General features: G+C 42.7%; 1 protein-coding gene across 3 annotated transcripts in view; it reads right to left on the bottom strand.

Moving 5' to 3' along the window:
• Positions 1 to 752: 752 nt before the first annotated feature.
• The window catches only part of akt1 (v-akt murine thymoma viral oncogene homolog 1), a 35,210-nt gene continuing 15,312 nt past the window's right edge, over positions 753 to 20,650 (bottom strand). For 2 of the 3 annotated variants that reach the window (XM_032500464.1, XM_032500465.1), the window contains exons 3-14: positions 12,519 to 12,647; positions 10,884 to 10,995; positions 10,446 to 10,572; positions 9,783 to 9,914; positions 9,590 to 9,655; positions 9,007 to 9,075; positions 8,729 to 8,854; positions 7,014 to 7,142; positions 3,788 to 4,002; positions 3,506 to 3,593; positions 3,213 to 3,315; positions 753 to 1,600 (exon numbers count right to left, since the gene is read on the bottom strand). In XM_032500464.1, the coding sequence (XP_032356355.1) occupies positions 1,521 to 1,600; positions 3,213 to 3,315; positions 3,506 to 3,593; positions 3,788 to 4,002; positions 7,014 to 7,142; positions 8,729 to 8,854; positions 9,007 to 9,075; positions 9,590 to 9,655; positions 9,783 to 9,914; positions 10,446 to 10,572; positions 10,884 to 10,995; positions 12,519 to 12,647 (1,376 nt within the window). In that variant the 3' untranslated portion in view covers positions 753 to 1,520. Of the gene's footprint in view, positions 1,601 to 3,212; positions 3,316 to 3,505; positions 3,594 to 3,783; positions 4,003 to 7,013; positions 7,143 to 8,728; positions 8,855 to 9,006; positions 9,076 to 9,589; positions 9,656 to 9,782; positions 9,915 to 10,445; positions 10,573 to 10,883; positions 10,996 to 12,518; positions 12,648 to 20,650 lie in introns of those variants that run through there. The other variant, XM_032500466.1, reaches the window with a different exon arrangement.

Genomic DNA, 20,650 nt, shown 5'->3' with positions numbered 1-20,650 from the left:
AAAATACTGAAGCGCTTTTGGATACTTCTTAGTACACTTTGAAATAGGAGTTTCGGTTCCCAAGAGTCTCAGTTTAGCCTCAGTCATCCGTAAAAGGGGGTAATCATTTAAACAAGATATTCTTGTTTTATTTGTACACACAAATTGAACTTACATTATAAAAGAAGCTAATTTAGTCTTTATCAACCATAAAGTACAAATAAAAGTCCAAATACAATCATTTTGGGGCAGCAAAGTGCATATCATTGGCACAGTAAAACTCATTTTAGTCAATGCTGGTCTCATATAAATAACTCAGAAGCTCGTGAAGGGACAGAAGTCCCCTAAAGTATCATATCAAAGATGACTCTTTGTGTGGGTTTCCCCTGAAGCCCAGTTTGTTTGCAAAGTATTCCTAAAGAAGTGTATTATGTTAAAGTGACCTCATTGAGGCTGCAGTGAATGCACTGGGTGGAAAACACCCAATACTGTTCTGTACATGGAGGAAAAGCCAGAGGAGAGAAGAGCTTCTGATCAGGGTCAGCAGTGACTGGCTCTGATCAGAGGGAAACCAGGGGGTGTCTGCAGCACAGCATCCAGATAGCAATGCATCAGGAACTATAAGCACTTACTTTAGAGGGGTTAGGAGGAATGGAGGTGCTATGTATTATCCTGAACAGGCAAATCGTGGTCTCTCAGTGACCCTAATGTACAAGAGGAATCCACTGCAGGCCAGCTTTTTACCTTAAGGATTAATCGCTCTGCATTTTTTGTTTGTTTCCATTCCTAACATCAGACTGTATTGCACAATTGATTCATCACTCATTGTGGTGTAGCATGAGAGCACAACAGACCGCTTTGTGTCAGTTTTTGCATCAGGGTAGTAGAAAAATGATTTAAAAAAAATCCTCCAGAAAATGGTAATTCAGTCTTAGGAGAATCAGCCATGTGTTACAACACGTATGTATGCAGAAAGATTGACTTTATTTGATACGGTACATTCACTTTTGAACCCAAAATTGTCTCGAGGTCTGAATGGACTGAATTCAGAAGTCTTGCAGAGGAAAACATGGATTTATTACCCACTCAACAAACAACACACTCTCTGCTCACATGATTGTTTTGGTCCACAGTATGCCTATTTCTATTTGAAATGGTTGATTTATTTTCAGTTGTACGTTTTAACTACAAAAATCACATCAGTGGCCTAATTTGTGCACAACATAACTACATTTCCCCATTCATTATGGTGTATGGATGCCTGCTCAGTATACAACATAACAACTAGGAGATGCAGGGCAGTGTTAACTCTCTCTCCGTGGTCAGTCTTCAAAGTCCTCACAGAACAACCACAGTTATCTTTGTTTTGTCTTGAATTTCCTCCTTCCTGGAAAACACAACTTGCAGATTGGAAATGTTACATCCACCAACGGCATCTGCAGACAATGCAGAGAGGATGGGGCTGTGGCCCCGGTCTTTTGAGAGTGCAGTCGGGTGGGGTGAGGGGAGATGGTGGGACTGGAGGAATGTATGAGAGTCGTTTAGGCCGTCCCACTGGCAGAGTAGGAGAACTGGGGGAAGTGGGGTCTCCGCTCGCTGTCGAATGACTCCATACTGTCATCTGAGGACAGAGGGCAAAGAACTGCTTATTTCTTGTACAAGAGTGTGTGACAATATATACCGTGAGACAATATACATTTGTCTGCTGTCAGAAATTTTGCAACACCACTTATACCTTGGAATCTCCCCCTTTTATATTTCTGGGTGTATTAAAACCATTGTGAGCAATGTTAGCATTTAATTTAATGGACAGACAAAAACAGGCTTTCTTGCCTGGTTATTTATCTATTAACAGTTTTATCTAATATTTTATTCAATCATTTTTCAATTCATTCCAGAAAATGTACAATATTCCAGTAAATGATACATACTCAGATATTGGATACATAATTACATACACAGTTAGGGCTGAGCAATAAGACGATATCCAGTATATATTTTGTCATTTGGATGTTGCTTTACGTTGTAATCCTTGCATCTTATGTTCCTTTATATGCTTTTATACATCGTTGCTGAAATATGAAATTACCTATATCAGGCATAGAAGATTTTGGCCGTATTGCCCCGTCCTATATGTAGTAGTGTGACAGAGGATTTGAACAATATCACCTACTCCAAGTGGAAGTACATATGAATCTAAGTATTCCTACTGCTGGGAGATATGATGTTGCATTGTAATATCAGACCAGATATTGTCTAAGATGTGGCTTGTTTTACTGTTGTAGTAGGAGCTTGACTTTTCCTAGACTGCATTAAAGTAACAAGTAGTGGTGCACTTTCCGAGTTTGTTTTAGTGTTTTTGAAATAAACAGTTAATGCTCCACCTGCTTGGCATTCATTTCTACATTGCTAATCATAATTTCTAAAACGTTTTTTTCTCTGTACCTTTTTAAAGCACGTTTTCACCTCATTATATCAAAATATTTATTAAAAAATATAATTTTATTTGACTGTCAATATCACACAGTCTGAATCCTATATACTGTCAGTCTATTATCTTGCCATTTCCCTTCTACAGAGTCATGTTGGCATTTAAACAGTGGCTGTAATTTTGATGATGATTTTGATGACTTTGTGAAGCATGATCATTTTAATGGCACTGGTTCTCCAGGAGAGGGGAGACTCCTCTCAAGGAAGCTCTGTATGCTGGCAGAATGATTTAACTCATATCTATAAACTCCCCAAAACTAACTCAAGCGTCACACACACACACAAGAAAGCAGCTAAAGTTCTGTACAGGGGAAAATACTCAAGATAATCTTTCTGGCCGAAGGATTTTTTCTCTGATATGAACCTGACAGCTTATGTTTTAAATGAATATGAAAGGGGGGTTTTCACATGAAAATTAATTCACTAACCGTTTTTTTCATTTTTAAGGATTAGTAATTAAGTTACCCTTGGGGGAAAAAAAGTCTGCTTTCATCTTGAGTAAAATGAAAGTGTAATTCCTCATTCCTAACAGAGTCTCACAGGAGGTGCAGGGAAATTTATTATACAAGTTGGGTGGCAATTGATCTTCTCGCACAGTCCACAGCTCACATCTGCTTTACTTCCACATTCAAACACTAAAGCTCCACAATAAAGGACAACCTGATGATTTAAAGTAGTGATACAACATAAGCTAAGTTGTATCATGTATACGGTATCTGTAGATGTGTATCGTTTGGTGCTACCTTGTCCGGGTGGCGTAATAGTGATGGTCTGTGCTGTGAACTCCTCGTCAAAATATCGCGTGTCCGTCTCCGAGGTAACTTGGGGCTTAAACGGCGGGACCAGCTGTCGGAAAGGAGAAGAGATACAAACACATCAGCGGCGTCAGTTTGGTAACAGTTGTTCTGATGAGAATCTACATCTTTTCAAGATGGCAGCCATACAACCGACATAAGTTTATTAATCCCTGGGGGAAGGAGAAAGGAAGAAAGAAAGCAACATGAATATTTGAGAAAACATTTTAGAAGAAACTGACCTTCTTCTCATAAACATCTTGCCATTCAATTCCTGCAAAGAACTTGTGCTGCATGATTTCCTTGGCATCGTCAGGCCCTCCACCTAACCTAGAAGACAAGTACAAAAGAATGTGTTATGACAGAAAAAAAGAAAAGAATTCTGTCAACTTTAGCAGTTATTCTATCATAACAATAGCACATAAGCTTGTGTCTGAAATACATGTTTGCATCATAAACAACTTGAGGACACCCACTTTGAGATTCACTAATATAATGTAGAGGATGGAGTAAAGGCTCCTCACCTCTGCATTGGTTCTTTCTTTAGAAGGCCAGAGAGCAGCGAGCGTGCCTCGGGGCCGAGTGTCCTAGGAAAGCGGATGTCTTCCATTAGGATGAGCTCGAACAGCTTCTCATGGTCCTGGTTGTAGAAAGGCAGTCTGCCGCACATCATCTCGTACATCACCACCCCCAGACCCCACCAGTCCACAGCACGCCCATAATCGTTGTCTTCCAGCACCTAAGGGATGATGAAGGGGGGGTAAACATTAATTTAATGCATCTGGGGGGATGCTCATGAGCTACTTTAACTCCCTGGAGAAGGGGTATAGTCCGTAGGTATTATATTCTTTAATAAGACATTTAACTGTCTTATTATAATCGTGAAAAAAGTATAATTTATCTACCTTTTTTCACAGAATAATTGTACCTCAACCTAAATAAAAGTTCAGTTGATACGGTTGTGTGGCTTAAGTTTAGAGTTCAACCACTAATGTTGAGTTTGGACATCAGAACAACAGAAGGCTGTGAAGACAGCAACTCTGTAGGTTGTACTGTACATCCAGACCCTAAAGCAACTGTCCCCCATCACCCTCTCTGGTCTGAGCTTTTGAGGCAGGTCCAGCCAGCACTGACTCACATCTCACATTTGGAGCAAGGATAGAGTTTCCGCTAGAGCCCTGCATATTTAATCACCACAGGGCCTTCCACACATACACAAACACACGTACAGATCAACAAGCAGCAGAGGCGTGAGTCGCTTAAATAAGCAAATGTGTGGCAACAAACACAGACCAGTCCTACAAACAAACTGCTCAATGAAGTGAGGGAGATATTTAGTCTTATTATATCCATAGGATGACTTTTCTTGACAGTTCTTAATGAGACAAACTCTTCCAGTGTTGTGCTCACTGAACAGCGCAACCTGTTGCATGACTAATGTGCTGCTGAGCAGAGTTGTTCCAAGGTCTCAGGGGACATGTTCTGGATTCTACCTCGCCAGGCGGATGTTGAAGGTGAAATCAAGACAAGGAGAACAGTCTGTTCTCTCAAACCTCAGGCAGCGTGATGCTAGGCAATTCAGACCTAAGAATAGAAACTTTGGTAAAAAGACGTGGGTGGATTAATAGAATTAGATATGGACACAGCAGTGCACAGGCCGAGAGAGGGCCCTGGAAAACAGATGGACGGATGTGTCCGTAAAAGGAACAAAACTACTGTGTGTGAGTGCACACGCACGCAGCTGCGCATGTGTCTGTGGGCACACCGCCTGGCGCTGCGGTGAATGGTGAGCATCGAGGAGGAGGATTGGGAGGGCAGGGGGAGTAACGTGAAGCCGGTGTGGAGCTAGGATTACTGGGCCGTCTCTATTTCCAGCGCCGCTGTCGTGTGATTCACACCGTGCGACAGCTGGGCCCGCAGCTGCCCCATATATGTAGAAGAGCGCCACAGCTGTGAAGCTGCCAGGAGCACAGGAGCCAAGCTCATCCTTCATATACGTAACCAGGACTGCTGGCCTGCCTGCCTGCCTGGGCCCCAGCCCCAAACTAATACTGTTACACTGCCCCAAAGGAGCACAGACAGGGGGAGGAGAGATAAAAGCACAAACACTTGCTGCTTCTCTGGAGCGCGCTACTCTGTATATTGAACTTTTTTGTTCACAAAGTTCTGCACTGACAGCCATTAATCTTCCAAGCTCATGAATCCAAATCAGTTTCAGTGGCTAGATTAAACCTGTCCATTTTTTTTGTGGAAATTCCCTAAAAGCTAATTCCCTCAGCCAATGATGAGTTTCTTCTTGTAACAACTTAATAAAAGTGACAAAGTGAATTTGTCCCACTCCTTACTCCAGAGACAAACTGGTCAGGCAGATCGGGTCTCTCCTCCCTCTCCCTCCCTCCCTCTCCCCCACTGCTCTGGGTGGAATATTCCCAGACGTTACAGCATTCCTGTGCAGCATACACAACAAGGTCATTGTTTACTGCAGAACAACCTGTAACACTGCCTGGCCAGCACTCCATAGAGACACTCGCCAGCGACCCTGTTGCCATGGTAACACCCCCTGATGTCTCCCTGCTCTCCACTGCTGGAGGCTGGAGCTGTCATAGATTGTGCAACTCTGTGGAGGGGCAAAGTGGGCTCTACAGAGTTCAGGATGGACAGGTGGGGAACTCTATAAAAACGTTTATAGAAGTACAGAAAATAAACATTTGTCCAGGTGTGAGTAAGTGCATTTTCAAATGCTAGCATACCCCAGTCCATTGCCTTGATGTTCATGGTTAGAGGCAGGTTTGGTCTGACTGATGAAGATAACAACTATACATTCCTATGTGGCAGCCTGGAGCATTGTGGAGTAGCGTGCTAATGACAGCTCTGGCTCTCCCCAGGTCAGGCGAGGCATCCAGGTCAGAAGTGGGGCTGTGGCTCCCCTGGTGACACACAACAGCTGTAGCCAATGTAGTCTTTTTTTTTCTTTTTTTTTCCAGGGGCGGAAGCTCACGTTTCCTGAGGCGCTGCCAGCCAATCACCCCTCCTCCTCCTCCAAGCAGAAAATTCCAAATGGAGGCTAAAAACAACGATACGGCAACTGTGTCAACATGGGCACCCTTCTCCCGGAAAACATTTTTACGGCAACGGACGAGGGGCTAGCGCAAACACTCCCGTGCTTACTCACACACACTGTCAACACTCACAATGCAATATCAGGTTACACAGCCCACTCCAACACTTGTAATACCTGCACGCAATAGGGAGCAGCCACACCCCTCCCAATATGGCAAATATGAGAGCAGGCTGCCCAACCCTGGGCACACGGTACACTCATTAACTCACAGACTTCAGCTGGAGATTAGATAGGCATTTTGGGACAGCTGCCCTTTCTTCCCCCTTCTTTTTATCCACTGATGTCCAACAACACATGTAGCACTTTTGTTTGGAATCTACTCAAAATTACTTAATTTGTCTTGGTTTATTAAGTAACAGGTAAGGTAAAGAAACATATTGAATGCATGTGCTTCCTTGAAGGGCTCAAAGGGTCACTTGTTGGTTTGTTCTCAACCAATTCAAAGTTCTATGTTAGACATTTAAGAATAGCGTTCATCCCACCATAGTGTTTCAGAGACTCTGGCAACTCTAAAGTGACCTGAAAGATGACTTCATTTTTGTTTTCCTTAAAATTTTCTTTGAACCGACTTTATTGCAAGAAAGGGGTAATTCAATATTTCAGGTAGACAGAATTACTGTAGTGATTACCTCAGGTGCTAGATACTCCGGCGTCCCGCAGAAAGTTTTCATGGTGGCACCATCCTTGATCCCCTCCTTACACAGGCCAAAATCTGTGATCTTTATGTGTCCATCTTTGTCCAGCATAAGGTTTTCCAGCTGAGGAATTAACAGAAATAAGACAAATGTTAGCAATATCGTAAAATGACTCAGGAGAGTTAACAAGCAAATAACTCTGAGAGGTGATGAGAATATTAATGAATTAATAATTAATGTGAATATTAATTAATTAATAAATGAACAAAAATACAGGCATTCATTACTCATGCAAATACATTCAGTGTAAGTTATGTTTCTATGTAATTATTGGGCAAGTATTGAGTACATTTTAAAAATTTGGGCAACAGTAAAATCTCAATTAGTGCCCGAACTTTCAGCAATGACCTTTATGCAAGATAACCTAATCAATTGAGCACCAGTAACTTGGACGACATTTCATTGCTGCTTACCACCCAAGTTGTCATTTGGGTTTTCTCCCTTTTTTTTATTAAAATGAATGAATTGGTCACTTAATCCGTGTGTACATTGTGTTCAATTTATTCTTAATTGTATGGGCTTCTTAGTGTAGCTGAGGCATGCAACGGTAGCATTTTATGAATGCCTTTTCTGTAGTAGTATAAATTGATGGAATTAAAATGACAAAGGTCTATTTGAACAAATCTGTCTATCAGCCTTTATCACATCTTTACTTTTTCAACATGCCAAAGTTTTTCAGCGTAATCAAACAACACTTTCATGCATAGCTGAAAACATACCTCAAGATTACATGTACAGGTAACCTACAAAAGGATGTGCATGATGCAGTGTCATTACTTAAGGCTGTATGGCTTTTTATTATCACTGTATCCTCTCTCCCTCTCTGTCTTGCTCTCTCTCAGTTAAAGTCACCTGGCAGCTGTAGCTCACACGTGGCCAACAGTGCCTGGCCAGAGTCAGCACATCCTCCAATCCTGCTACCCTGGCATTTTCAGGAGAACCCTAGCAGGCTGGGAGCCTGGCTCATAAACCCAAGGGAGAGGGAGGGAAGGAGGGAGGGGGAGAGAGAGAGAGTGCTGACCTGGCTGGTATAGTTTTATCAGCTGGAAGTAGTAGGGCTACATATGCCTACTGCAACGCCGATAACCCCTGCCCCCCCAGCCCTCCTAAACCCAAACATGTCTTAACAGTCTGCAGCATCATTCTCTGATCTCATGTCTGGAGTATTACGTTTTGTTTAGCTTGTGAAAAGATATATTAAAAAAGGAGAAGCTAAAACCTTCCAGCGTCTATCCTTTAGGATGATTGACATTTTCTCTATGTTAACCAATAGGGCTGTACTGCCAGCAAATTGCAATCAATCATGCACAAAGTGCACCAAAAAAAAAAATCACCCACTGAGAACACTGTGGTCATACTGTAACAGAGGGCCGTGGCGATGTCTTCAAAGAGGACTGGTGGTTATTTATGTCTAGCTGAAGTAAGCGTATGGACCTATCCTTCCTCCAGCTGCAGTGAGGTCTGGAGACTGATCTGGGGGAGGCAGATCAATAAGCCCTGGCCACTGCCACTACTCTCAATAGAGGCAAAAACTATTTATAGCCTACCAGGGGAGAAATGAAGGGAAGGGGGGGAAAGGAGAAAGAAAAAGACAAAAGAGAGGCTGACAGCAAAGATCAGAGAAAGTGAGGACATGTTTCCAAACCTACCTTTAGATCTCGATAGACCACGTTTCTTTCAGCGTGCAGGTAGTCCAACGCTGAGACTATCTCTGCACCGTAGAACCGTGCCCGCTCCTCTGAGAATACACGGTCCCTTGACAGATGGAAGAAAAGCTAAGCGGAAACAGGGGAGATTGACAGTAAGACAGCAGAGGACAGACAAAGAAAAAGTTGGTTATTCCAGGGAAAATCGGATCAGTAAAACTGTTCAAAAGTATTATGATTTCCCTACAGATGCAGATTTAGTGATGGTTAAGATGGTTTACCTCACCACCGTTCGCATACTCCATGACGAAGCACAAGCGATCATGTGTCTGGAAGGAGTATTTCAGTCCCTGCAGAAAGAAGCGAGAACGCTTAAAGGAGAACTTGATGATGCTTCCAGCTAATTGAAGAGGAACCTGGCATTTAAACAGCTGATTGTAAAATGAAACATCACAACGTACTTTGCAGCTTTGACCCTTTAGTTTCAGTTTTAAAAACAAATGTCTAGTCAGAAGATAAAAATACAGCATAGTGTATCCAGTGTGTTGAGGCTTTTCAACAACTGTGGAAAACATTGGTCCCATTCATTGTACTGAGAACATCACATTATGTGTTGCCTCCACCCACCATTTAAACTCCTTCAAAATGTCTTTCACTACAACCCACCCAGAAAGAGTTAACTGATAAAACAAAAAAGAATGTCCAGCCTTGCTATAAAAAGGCCCAGCTCGACTGCAGCCTTTGTAAAAACAGCTCTTCAAAACATTCCTGGTAAAATTCTGAATGGATGCTGCGGAGTTGGATTGAAGAGAATCTCTGTGAGTTAAAATAAGGTTTGTTTAGGTATATGGAGGAGCTCCTTACTGTCAAGAACGGATGCTTTGAATTCTGGAGGACTCTGTTCTCTGTGAGTGTGTGCGCCACTTCATCCTGGAAAAAAAAGCCACAAAGAGTGTTTGTGCAACTCTCACAATGGCTAACCATTTAGGTATCAGTCATTGCTCCACCGGCCCCAGTGTGTCTCCCCCCCCTTACTTGCTTATTGGCATCCACTCACTTTTGCTACGATGACCTCCTTCTTTAGGATCTTCATGGCGTAGTAGCGTCCTGTGGCCTTCTCCTTTACCAGGATAACTTTGCCAAAAGTGCCTTTTCCCAGGAGTTTGAGGTATTCAAAGTCGTGCATAGTCTGGAGAACCAGAGGAGAGAAAGTGGCATCTGGTTACAAACAGAAGCATTAACAAACTCATGCTCTAACTAGCCACGGGACACAATCCTGCTGACAACAACACAGAAGCATTTAAGGAACTATTCCACCTACCATGCAACTCCTCTAATGGTTTGGCCTATATGTAATTAAGTCTCGGTTAACCTCTGACCGTGGCACTTTGGAGAATGTTGAAAATGGGGGACATCCAATCCGGTAGCCTTAGACCTTTATGTCATGACCTGGTGGACATACTATCTGGTGCTAAGACACTCACGGCTGATGTTGGGAAAGTAGAAAGTAGCTTGGAAGAGGCAAAGTAAAGTGGGCTAAAGTGGTGTAAGTGCAGAGCTGCAAGAGCAGAGTAATGGTCAACTTGGAAGACCAGGATATACTTAGGGTGGTAAGGAATAAATGAAGGTGGTTGACTTAAAAGTCTATGGTAATGCTGAGGTGTGTCAATGTGAAGATACCAGAGAGTAGATGATACACAGCAGTATAAATGGGCCTTACCACTTTCTGTCTGGGTTTGGTCAGGTAGACCTCCATGTCCATGGGGTCTGGAGAGGAGTCCATCATCTCCTCCTCTTGTTTCTGCAGGCCTTCAGCCACTGCTTGGATGGCTTTAGTCCATTCTTCCCTGAGGGAGGCACAAGCAGCAGAAAGATTACATCTGCCAGTTTGCCATCATGCAAGCCCCTCAGCCCAATCATGTAATTGTCTTTTTTATCCACAGGAAGGCAATTTCAAGCACAAGTTCTGCCAATAGCCAGTGGACCTTGTGCAAGCGCAATAACAATGATTAAATGTGTACATCTGTGTGTGCTTCTTATACATGTTAGAAAGACCAAGCTGTAAAACAGCTTTCTAGCAACAGGAGCAAATTCTCGAAATGTAAATGATTTGTGTTTTACAGCTCTGTGAACTGAGAGGTGTATGCTTCTTGCTTGCCTCTCCTCGGGGGTCTCCACGTGGAAGGTGCGCTCGATGACAGTGGTCCACTGCAGGCAGCGGATGATAAATGTGTTGGACTTGGGCCGTTCCGTCTTCATCAGCTGGCACTCTGACCACAGCCAGGGAGGGAGGGAGGTGAGGGAGATGGCGAGAAGGGCCAGTGTGTAGGGGAGCAGAGGAAAGAGACAGAACCACAGTTATAGCCATTTATCTTTATCGCCAACCTAACAGACACTGTCAGCCAATTTGGAAAAGAACAGGTGCACTTTGGTGGAGGAAAACAACTCCAATCATTAACTTGTCAGCTACTTTAAAATCTAACATTTGATAATAATTTTGATATTGTGTAGTATGACATAAATCCCCAAACTTCTTATAATTATTATTTCACTTATATATTTAAAATTCTACAATTAAACACTTGTTTTTTCCAAAAATTAAATAATTATAATGTAGGAAAATAATTAAAGTGCTAGATTTCTCAGACCAACACTTCAATGAGTGATGTAAAATAGCAAAATAGAAGTGAACACTGAAAATGATTGGCGTGTACAAGTTTTACTTATTTATTTTAAGGATTTATTAAAAAGCAAATCATCACACCCTTTTCCTCCGTTTCACTAAATTCTCACACTTTTGCAGCAAACAACTGTCTTGTAAGCAGTTTGCAAAACAATTATTCACAACAGTCTAATAACTGAAATTAGAACGCAGAGATTTCCATCTGCACCTCCTTCACATTAACATCTGTTCCCAAATGAAACACGTCAGCAAATATGTCAGGATGTGACACAAAATGGCCTCTGTCTGATAGATGGAGGACAGGGAAGTGGACCACCACTGAGATCCAACATGGCTCCATCAGGCTGAATATGTAATCCAGCTGCAGCAGCCCCGACAGCAGAAACGCACCATGTGTCCTCTGATGTGGGGTTGCACTGGTGACAAAAACCAAAGCCACCGCTGATGGAGACAGAGCCTCAGAGCAGCGCACAGATAAATACTTGAAATCAGGCGGCTAATACCCACGATAAGTCAAGAGTGTCAGAGAGGAAACATTTAGTTAAACAAACAGAATTTTGTCTAATTGCTGTGTTCAGTCATCTGCACAGCTTATCACAACAACTTTCTCTGATTTTAGATGGAGTGGGCTATCTGCTCTTGGCAATTCTTGTTGTTATTTTCTGTCACAGTATTAAAACGGAGTTTGGCGTAGACACACACACACAGAAAAGGAATCGCATCGATATATTAATTTTAGGAGCAAGAGATCTTGCATGCATGTTCAGTGGCAGAGCTTGCTTTGCCCTGGAGCAGTGCCCCCATTGTAAGAAACTTGCAGTTAATCTGTTGAGATGATACTAGAGCCAATTTGCTAATGAGTCTAGTCACAGTCATTTACAGTGACATACAATAAAGGGATACTTGGTTATAATATTAGAGGATTAGAGGACTCGCTTTCATACCTTTACCTCACAGGCACCCGGACATGCTTTTTTTCCTGTTAAGAATTACTTTTCAGAGAGGATAACAACGCAAGTAAAAACAAGAAAGCAGCAAACAAAAAAAGGGTAAAACAAGCTGCCAAGAAACGGGGGGAAATGCTGTGGTTTCTCTCAAGCAGATACTCACGTGCAACAGAGAAGTTATTTAAGGGGGTTTCCAGCTGGTCAACATCTTGCGGTCGCTCTTTGTAGCCAATGAATGTACCATCACTCTTCAGAAGAAAATACCTCGGCCTCCAGGTCTTGATGTATTCTCCTGATATGAGAAAGAGATTAAAATGACTGCTGAGTTATATGAGACAAGGTAAAAAAAAAAAAAAAGCCGTGACAAAGATATTTTCAGAAGGTTTCAGCTCACGGACAAACCTTAATTGAGGAACAGCACATGCTTTCATTCTCAGAATGCTGACCAATGCCCAACCATTTTGTTTACATTGTAGTTTCATGATTATTGACAAAACAGTGTTCTTTCTTTTTCGGTTTTAATTTCCTGAGGTGCAACCCTTTTTCTGTAATCTAATTACTATGCTGTTCACTAGTGCACCTTAAAATGACCACCTTGTCACTGTCTTTCTTTTAGTGTAGGTCAGCTGCAGGACAAATGGTGGCTTTAGTAGGAGTCAGGACCCTTTCCCCTGTCCTGTCTGCCTCCTTTCCAGCAGTCACTTGCAATCTAGACTCTTAGGGAACATTCAAACTGTCCAAAAACGTTTCTATCCTCATTACGTTTCTTTGAACTGGCAAGCAAACATTTAGGCTCTTAGCTTTGTCAACTTTAGACATAAACCTAACTAGTTATATCCTGTATACTTTAAAGAATAGTATTATCTAAATCAATGCAGCAGAACTAGAGATGGGCTTTTTTATTTCACACAATCTTCTTCCTTGTCAAAACTTAAGGTTATATTCATAACCCCGGTTCTTTGATTAATATGATTGAGATGTCTCTCTGTGGGAGCAAGCCACCGCCAAATCGCACGATGGCACCAGTGATCTGGAGCAAGGGAGAAGGCTGCACACTTCTTTCATAAAATGGCATACCAGCGAATGCTGGCTTGCCATTTTACCTCAAAATCCCACAACAGGCAGAAATGGCTGAAACCTTAATCGTTGAAAAAGGGTTTGTGTTTATCGACCAGGTCCTACAAGAATGATAAAATCACCCCCACTGAACACTGATAACACCTGATGACACCCTTCCTCAAACACCCTTCACTTACCTAGTGGAAGAGGCTCTAGCATTCTGTTGTTCAGAATTTACATTTAATTATTTATTTATTTTTAACCATGTGAATGTGTCTGCTTGTGGAGAAGAGAAAGGGGCAACAGCTGAAACCCCTTCTAGTAGCAATGTCTCGCTGTGACACGGTCCATAGCGGCTGGAGGTCAAGGGTTTGGGGAGCCCTGTGAAGCACACTCAAAGGCCAAACAGGCGGAGCTGGTGAACCATTAACAGCCAACAACGTCACTTGTGAGGTGAGCCTGTCAGGCCGCTCTCTTCTTCTTCCTAGACTTAAAACTGGCAACTCGAGAGGGGAGCTGAAACCTGGGCAAGAGATACCTGAGCCAGCCGGTTGCAGTCTCCTCTTTGGCAGAGAGGGATTTTGAACTGCGGCAAAAGGTTTTCCGCTGCATAGGAGGGGGAACAGAGGTTTAGAGGGGTAGACGAAGCTGCAGCGCTTCTTCCTGGCCTTACATCTGCGTTGCGTGGAGGCTAAGGCTGAGCCAAAGATTCTCTCTTTGGCAAACATGTTGGCGAGGTTGAGCCACCGTGCCCTTTCCTGAAGAACCATGGTTCCCATCGCCTTCCTCGTGGCCTGGACCACACAGTGTTGAACACAGATGCACAAGTCCAAGATGACCAGGATTTCATCGAGTGATGCTAGGTCCTACGTCTTCTCATACTGAGGAGCGAGAGGACGTTGAGTGCTCTGGTCGAAAGCGGTGCAGCCTTCTACACCTTCTCGGTCAGGGCCGACTGAAACCAGTCCGACTTAGATGGCAGTGTAGGCCACCGGGAAGACACTGTTGACAGGGTGAAGATGTGCCATAACCAGTGGCTCCATCAGAGGCATACGCAGGAGACCCAGGCCATCCACCTCCACACAATTGAGGGATGAGGCGCCGGTATCAGCCTTATGCTGCTATACGGGTGGTCTTTCCATGGTCATGCCACCTCGGTTAGTAGCTTCAGAAAGACAGGGAGAAACTGCCTCGATGCACTCTTAGCCAGGGGCAATCTTTTCCTTTCCAAATTTTTCACTGCACATTTGCACACGTCCCGCAGGTCAGTGGGGAGAGGAGAAGGTTGTGTCCGATCTGGTGTGACCAGAGAAGCAGAATCACAAAGTTAGCTAGCACCTGGTGACAGAAGCTAGGTAAGATCTGTCTGCGGACAGTTAAGCCAACTAACCTTGATGCGACATATGCACCGGGTGTGAAGAGGTTTTTGAATGACGCTGTGCCAACTGCATACACTATTTATGGTAGTTGGCATTACCTGGTGCAGACAGGTTCACCAGCCAATCAGGATTGGCGTAACGAGATAAGTGCTTTTGAGGGTCGCAGTGAGGCTTGCTCCGATAGTGAGACATCAACACTACTATTATGAAAAAGAACCTGGCACCTACATTACCAGCAATACAACTCGGCCATCAACAGTTTCAGCTTCAGTCCCAACCAAAATTGCCTCAGTTTACATCAAGGCAATTTTGCACAGCTATATCTAGCGTCACAAAAGGCTTTACAGAACTGTGTAAGATTTACAAATACTCTCTAAGACCTGTAAAAAGACAGTGGAGTTCCACACTGCATCTGCACTTATGGCATCTATCATATTATTTAATCATTTTATAAACCACAACCACTGTTCTGTCTCTTTCCTATCAATTATTTTGTAACACAAGCATCATGTGTGCCAAAGCCTCAATTCAATTTTCAAATACAGTAAATAAATAAAAACTTTCCACAGTTCCAATTTTCTGGACAACACCCATAACCTCAAGCCATGCGTGTGTATCCCATTCGCTTGGACACACAAGCATCACACAAATGAATCTCTCGTAGGCAGACAAAACTCAATTTATTCCGGTGATGCTTCAGGAAATGTCGCGCCAGATGTTGTGCAGACGTGGGGAAAAAATAGCTTACATACCATAACAAGGCAGGGGCACACAGTGAAGAGGGACTTGAATATTTATACAGGAAAAGTGTAATTTATTTTTAATTACGGAGCTGCATATTAACCCCATGCAGAGCTGTAGCAAGCTGTCCTTAATTGCCCCATTTCCTCTAACACAGAAGTGTGGTGAGAGAGAGAGAGAGAGAGAGAGAGAGAGAGAGAGAGAGAGAGAGAGAGAGAGAGAGAGAGAGAGAGAGAGAGAGAGAGAGAGAGAGAGAGAGAGAGAGGATGTGTGTGTCTGTAGGGGAGAAGTGGGAGATTTGTCAATATGAGCTTCTGCTACCCTCCTTCAAACAAACACTTGACTAATGAAACTGATAACAGATCATGTCTGAGACAGTACAGACCAACCTACTGCTTGTAATGTCTCCTCTGCTTAGTGTGCGTCCATAAAAAATATACTGTGTAAGTAGAGGACAAGAATTTACAACATTGGCTTAATGTCACTTTTCAAGATTTGTCCCTTTTGACACCTTAAAAGTATGAACTTCCTCTTCCTGCTTTGTTTTTTTAAAACTTTATTTTAGGAAAGTGATGACATGAGCAGCTAAATTTAATAGGACATTTCCCATATGGCTTTTCTCTGTCAACATAAAAAAAGAAAAGGACACTTTAGAAAAGTCATTCTAGTTGACCGCAAACAGCATGATGAAGCCTTGTAAAGCAGGCTGTCTGTACATCACTTTCAAGCAGAGCATCAAGCCCTCAACCCCAGAGCAAACATCCAAGTGTAAAAACACCTGTGGTGGTGGTGGCACCAATCACCACAGTAGAGGAAACATCTGCCCCATAGCACAATATACCGTGCTTTAGTCTTCAATCCACAGCAGATGTCTAATATGTTATTACATTTTTCATCATGGCACATGAGATTTTTCCATCTGGTTTTCTGCAGTGTAAGTGTTTTCACACCAAACATAGCTAATCTAGAAATTAGCTTGACTTTAGATTAGCCATTCTTGCCACCTTCCAATAAAGCCAAATGTACTAGCTGTCCTAATTAAAAAAACACAACGGCAAGAATACATTTGGAGGATTTCCCTCATGACTGTATTAATGTAACCCAATTACTGTGATGAGTCGTTTGTTTTAAACTACAAGCCTCACCAATCAACTTCCACATCAGTCCCCCACACTTTCATGCTGGTCTCCAGAGAATCCACATGCATAGCATTATTTATCACAGGTCTTCAAGAGAACTAGACTTCCACACCTCAGCATAAAATCTAAATAACCAAAAGCACAGAAAAGGTGCCATTTAGGAGTACATGTAGCCATACAAGTATCAGCTGCAAGTTACCCCAAGAGCCTGTTCAATCCAAACGTAAATTGCCTAAATCTTTCACACAGCGGCCAGAAAATCTCTTGAGCTGTACCAATCCCTGTTTTCCTCAGCTGGGCCTCAGGTGGTGCCTCATTCTGTGGTCAGGTTTTGGCTGACCCATATCCCCCAGCAATAGTCCATGCCATCCCACAGTGAGGACAGTAAGTGCACAATGTAACCCCTAGTCTATATCCACAACCTTCCACTTCTGGGATTAACCCGCTGCCGCCAGAAATTCCACTGTTGGTCCATTTTTTCGACCGAATTTGCGTTACCGTCCGCTTCCTTTGTGTTGAAATTCTAAACTCTGGTGGATTTATGATGACTATGGTTACCTGCTCCTCAGATCTCTGCAAGGTAAATCAAGACAGCTAGCTAGACTAAAGGTCAAATCTGAGTTTTCTATTGCACGACAAACAACTTTTGAAGAACACATGTTCCACCAAAACAAGTTCCTTCCCAAGGCTATTTTCCAGTGGCACGGGGCTCCGTGCAGCGGTTATTGCCGCTCATTATGATTTTGAATGGTAAAGAAATGCCAATAAACCAGAGCACGATTTTTGTCCCATCCTGGAACGCTGTGTGGAGTAGCCACACCCTCCTCCGCAGCTCCACAGCGTTGTGCAGGAAGGTCTGGCAAAGCTAGACTAATGTGCCCCCTACCTGACACCAGATGAAGGTGCATGCTTGTCTCGCAGGCGTACACTCAACTTTAAAGTTTTGAACTTTGAGTTTGGCAGCACAAATCACTTCCAGATTTCATTTATTATAGCAGGGGACTTCAACGTTTTTAAACCAAGGACCTTTAACTGAAAGAGTTGGAGCAGGAACATACATACCGTTTAATGTATAAAATGAAGTTGCATATTAAACCAATGGCCTACAATAACGTGTAGGGCAGCCTAAATCCGTTATTCATTCCTTTTTAGTGCATAGAACACTTAGCAATTAAAATAATGATTGTCTGCATTATTTTATAAATCATCTTTTAAAGTTACACATACAGTGGCACAGTAAATCCGTAGGATGAACTGCATATGTGGATGGCCTTAGTGACTACCTTAGCTATAGGCCAGTAAGCCTACAATCAGTGGGTATTAGTATTTGCTAATAATGTGTTGGAAAAACTGACAATAATTTGCAGGCCCCCCTGCATTGAATCTGAGGCCCCTTTAGGGGTCCCGGACCCCTTGTTGAAGATCTCTGCATTATAGCATTCATATCCTGAGGGGCAGAGACAGGTGGTTGGGTATGCATGTATGTGCTTGTGTGTAAATACACTTGTCTGTGTACACTGACCTGTAAGCAGTGAAAAGTATTTGTGTGTTAACGAATTACAACAACAGTCGGTTTCCTACCAGCTCCACTGACGCACCTCACCCACCAGAAGTCATTTGAATGCAGCAGCACATGGCATGGTGTTTGTCAGCAAGACATTCTCTCACACTGATGTGGTCTTGGTCACATGGATGTCGGGAAGATGACAATGTCAGCTCACCATTCTCCGTCACTAGACTCTAAACCAGAGATCTTCAACCGGGGCTCCGGGACCCCTAGGGGGTTCTCAGAGTCAATGCAGGGGGGCCTGCAAATTATTGGCAATTTTTTCCAACATATTATTAGCAAATACAAATCCCCACTGATGATAGGCTTACTGGCCTATAGGTAAGGTAGTCACTAAGGCCATCCACATATACAGTTCACCCTAAGGATTCACTATGCCACAAGCATGTATAACATTAAAAGATTTATAAAATAATGCAGACAATCATTATTTTAATAGTGTTGCACTAAAAAGGTTAATATAAAGGTTTTAGGCTGCCCTACATGTTATTGTATGTCGAGTTTAATATGCAACTTCATTTTATACAATATACGGTATGTAGTAGGGGATCCCTGCTCCAACTCTCTCAGTTAAGGAGTCCTTTGTTTATAAAACGTTGTAGACCCCTGCTCTAAGCAACTGACTTTCCTGAATTATGTAACTGCGATATTAAGGACATCATGACAAGTCTACATGGTCCCTAGTGCGAGGCCACAGATAACACAAAGAGGTAAACAAGCTTATGAAGAAATGTGACACTTAAGTCTAAACCCTTTATGTGATTAATGAAACAGCTAATATAATACTGTAAGTTAAAAAAAACAAACAAACTTTTCACAGGTGGATGTAAAAACTAAATTAAAAAAAACTTTGACAAAGACTGTCACAGAGATGGGGGACCAAGAAATGAAATAACTTCACATCTGCAATGGACATCCTTAACTAGCAGTACATGTCATTAAATAGTACTGTCATTTCTAGACAGGAGGACACTACAACTTCCTTGTCTGTGACCACAAACCTTGTCACATGACATGAACAGTGGAAGCAGCTATATCCGGTTGTCTGCGTATGAGTGTGTGTCTCCACCACTCTGTAGAGCAACCCCCCCGCAAACAGTCTGCGCTCAGAGCATAAACAACAAAGATGACCCTTGTCAGGTTCCTATTTACACCCATTTCCCCTTCTACTTTTATTCAGTTCCACTTTCCACACTGTGGCCTTTCTTAAGCAAAGACATGACGAGAAAGTGAAACTGACAGCTGTTTTGAGAATAAGTGTGGAAACAGCATATTATACCTGTAATATACACCAGAAAATTAATCAAAAAACCACTCAATTTACTAAATAAATATTAGCCCTGCTTTCAATATTTTATATGACTTGACTTTAATGCTTTGCAGAACAGACCCCAAATACAGTACATCCTGCGTACAGTGAGAAACACAGTGCGGACTGCTGACAAAAGACAATGGGCCTCTTAACAACACAGGAGAACCTTTTGCTTTTTAGTTTGTTCTTCATCACTCATGTAAACTAAACCCTTTTGAAGTCAACATTTTCTCCGAAACAGGAAACTGGCCAACAGACAGACTGACCACAAGATAGATAAGTTAAAACCTTCAAGTGTCAGGTCCGACTAACAGACACACTTTGCTATGAGGAAATCCATGAACGATCTGCGTCCCAGAATCAAAGATTTTCTAATAAAAGTCAATTGTGACCGTAGACATGGGGCTGAACTCAACCAAATTAGGGGAAGGGGTTGACACCAGATGAGAGATGAGGGAACTAGAGGGGATGAGAGAGCTACACAGTGTGCAAAGAGTTGTGCTGAGCGGAGTGGTAGTGAGACAGATCACTACATATGTTCCCCACATATGTAGGACTGTGAATGGGGGTGTGAGCTCAAGTGAAGTGTGTATGAGCCATGCGTACTGTGTGCATGGGAGGAGCTGTCAGGGCCTGATAGAGTGTCTTTACATGACAAGCAGCTGCTGAGGTCTGGGATGCGCGCTGGGCAAAGTGGAAAATAATGAAGGGAGAACCGCTGCCAAACACAACAGAATTTATCTTTATTTGCCAACTGCTGCATGGCCCTGAGTGCGGACAGCTCCAGCCTGTCGCGCATGCACGGACAGCTCTTAAACATATTTTAAAAGAGAATCATAGTAAAGCATTGTATTCCAGATGTTGACTGTGTGCAACTTTACAAATCTAAAAGGTTTAACCTAATTGCTTCAGAACTTGCACGAAAAACAGACCCAAAGTGACTGAAAAAGTACATTCTTGTTTTCTTTCGGCTCTGAAGCCATTTCCAAGAGAAGTTATGAGACCTTAACCGTAAGGGCTGACCAAACAGGCTTGTTGAGGTGTTAATAAATAAAAAGAAAAAAAGTGTAAAGTTTAAACAAGAGGGGGGGGGGGGGG

The sequence above is a fragment of the Etheostoma spectabile genome, chromosome 20, assembly GCF_008692095.1.
Source record: "Etheostoma spectabile isolate EspeVRDwgs_2016 chromosome 20, UIUC_Espe_1.0, whole genome shotgun sequence".
NCBI lineage: Eukaryota > Metazoa > Chordata > Actinopteri > Perciformes > Percidae > Etheostoma > Etheostoma spectabile.
Note: the sequence above shows the minus strand (reverse complement) of the source record. Positions and strands in the feature narration are given on the sequence as shown.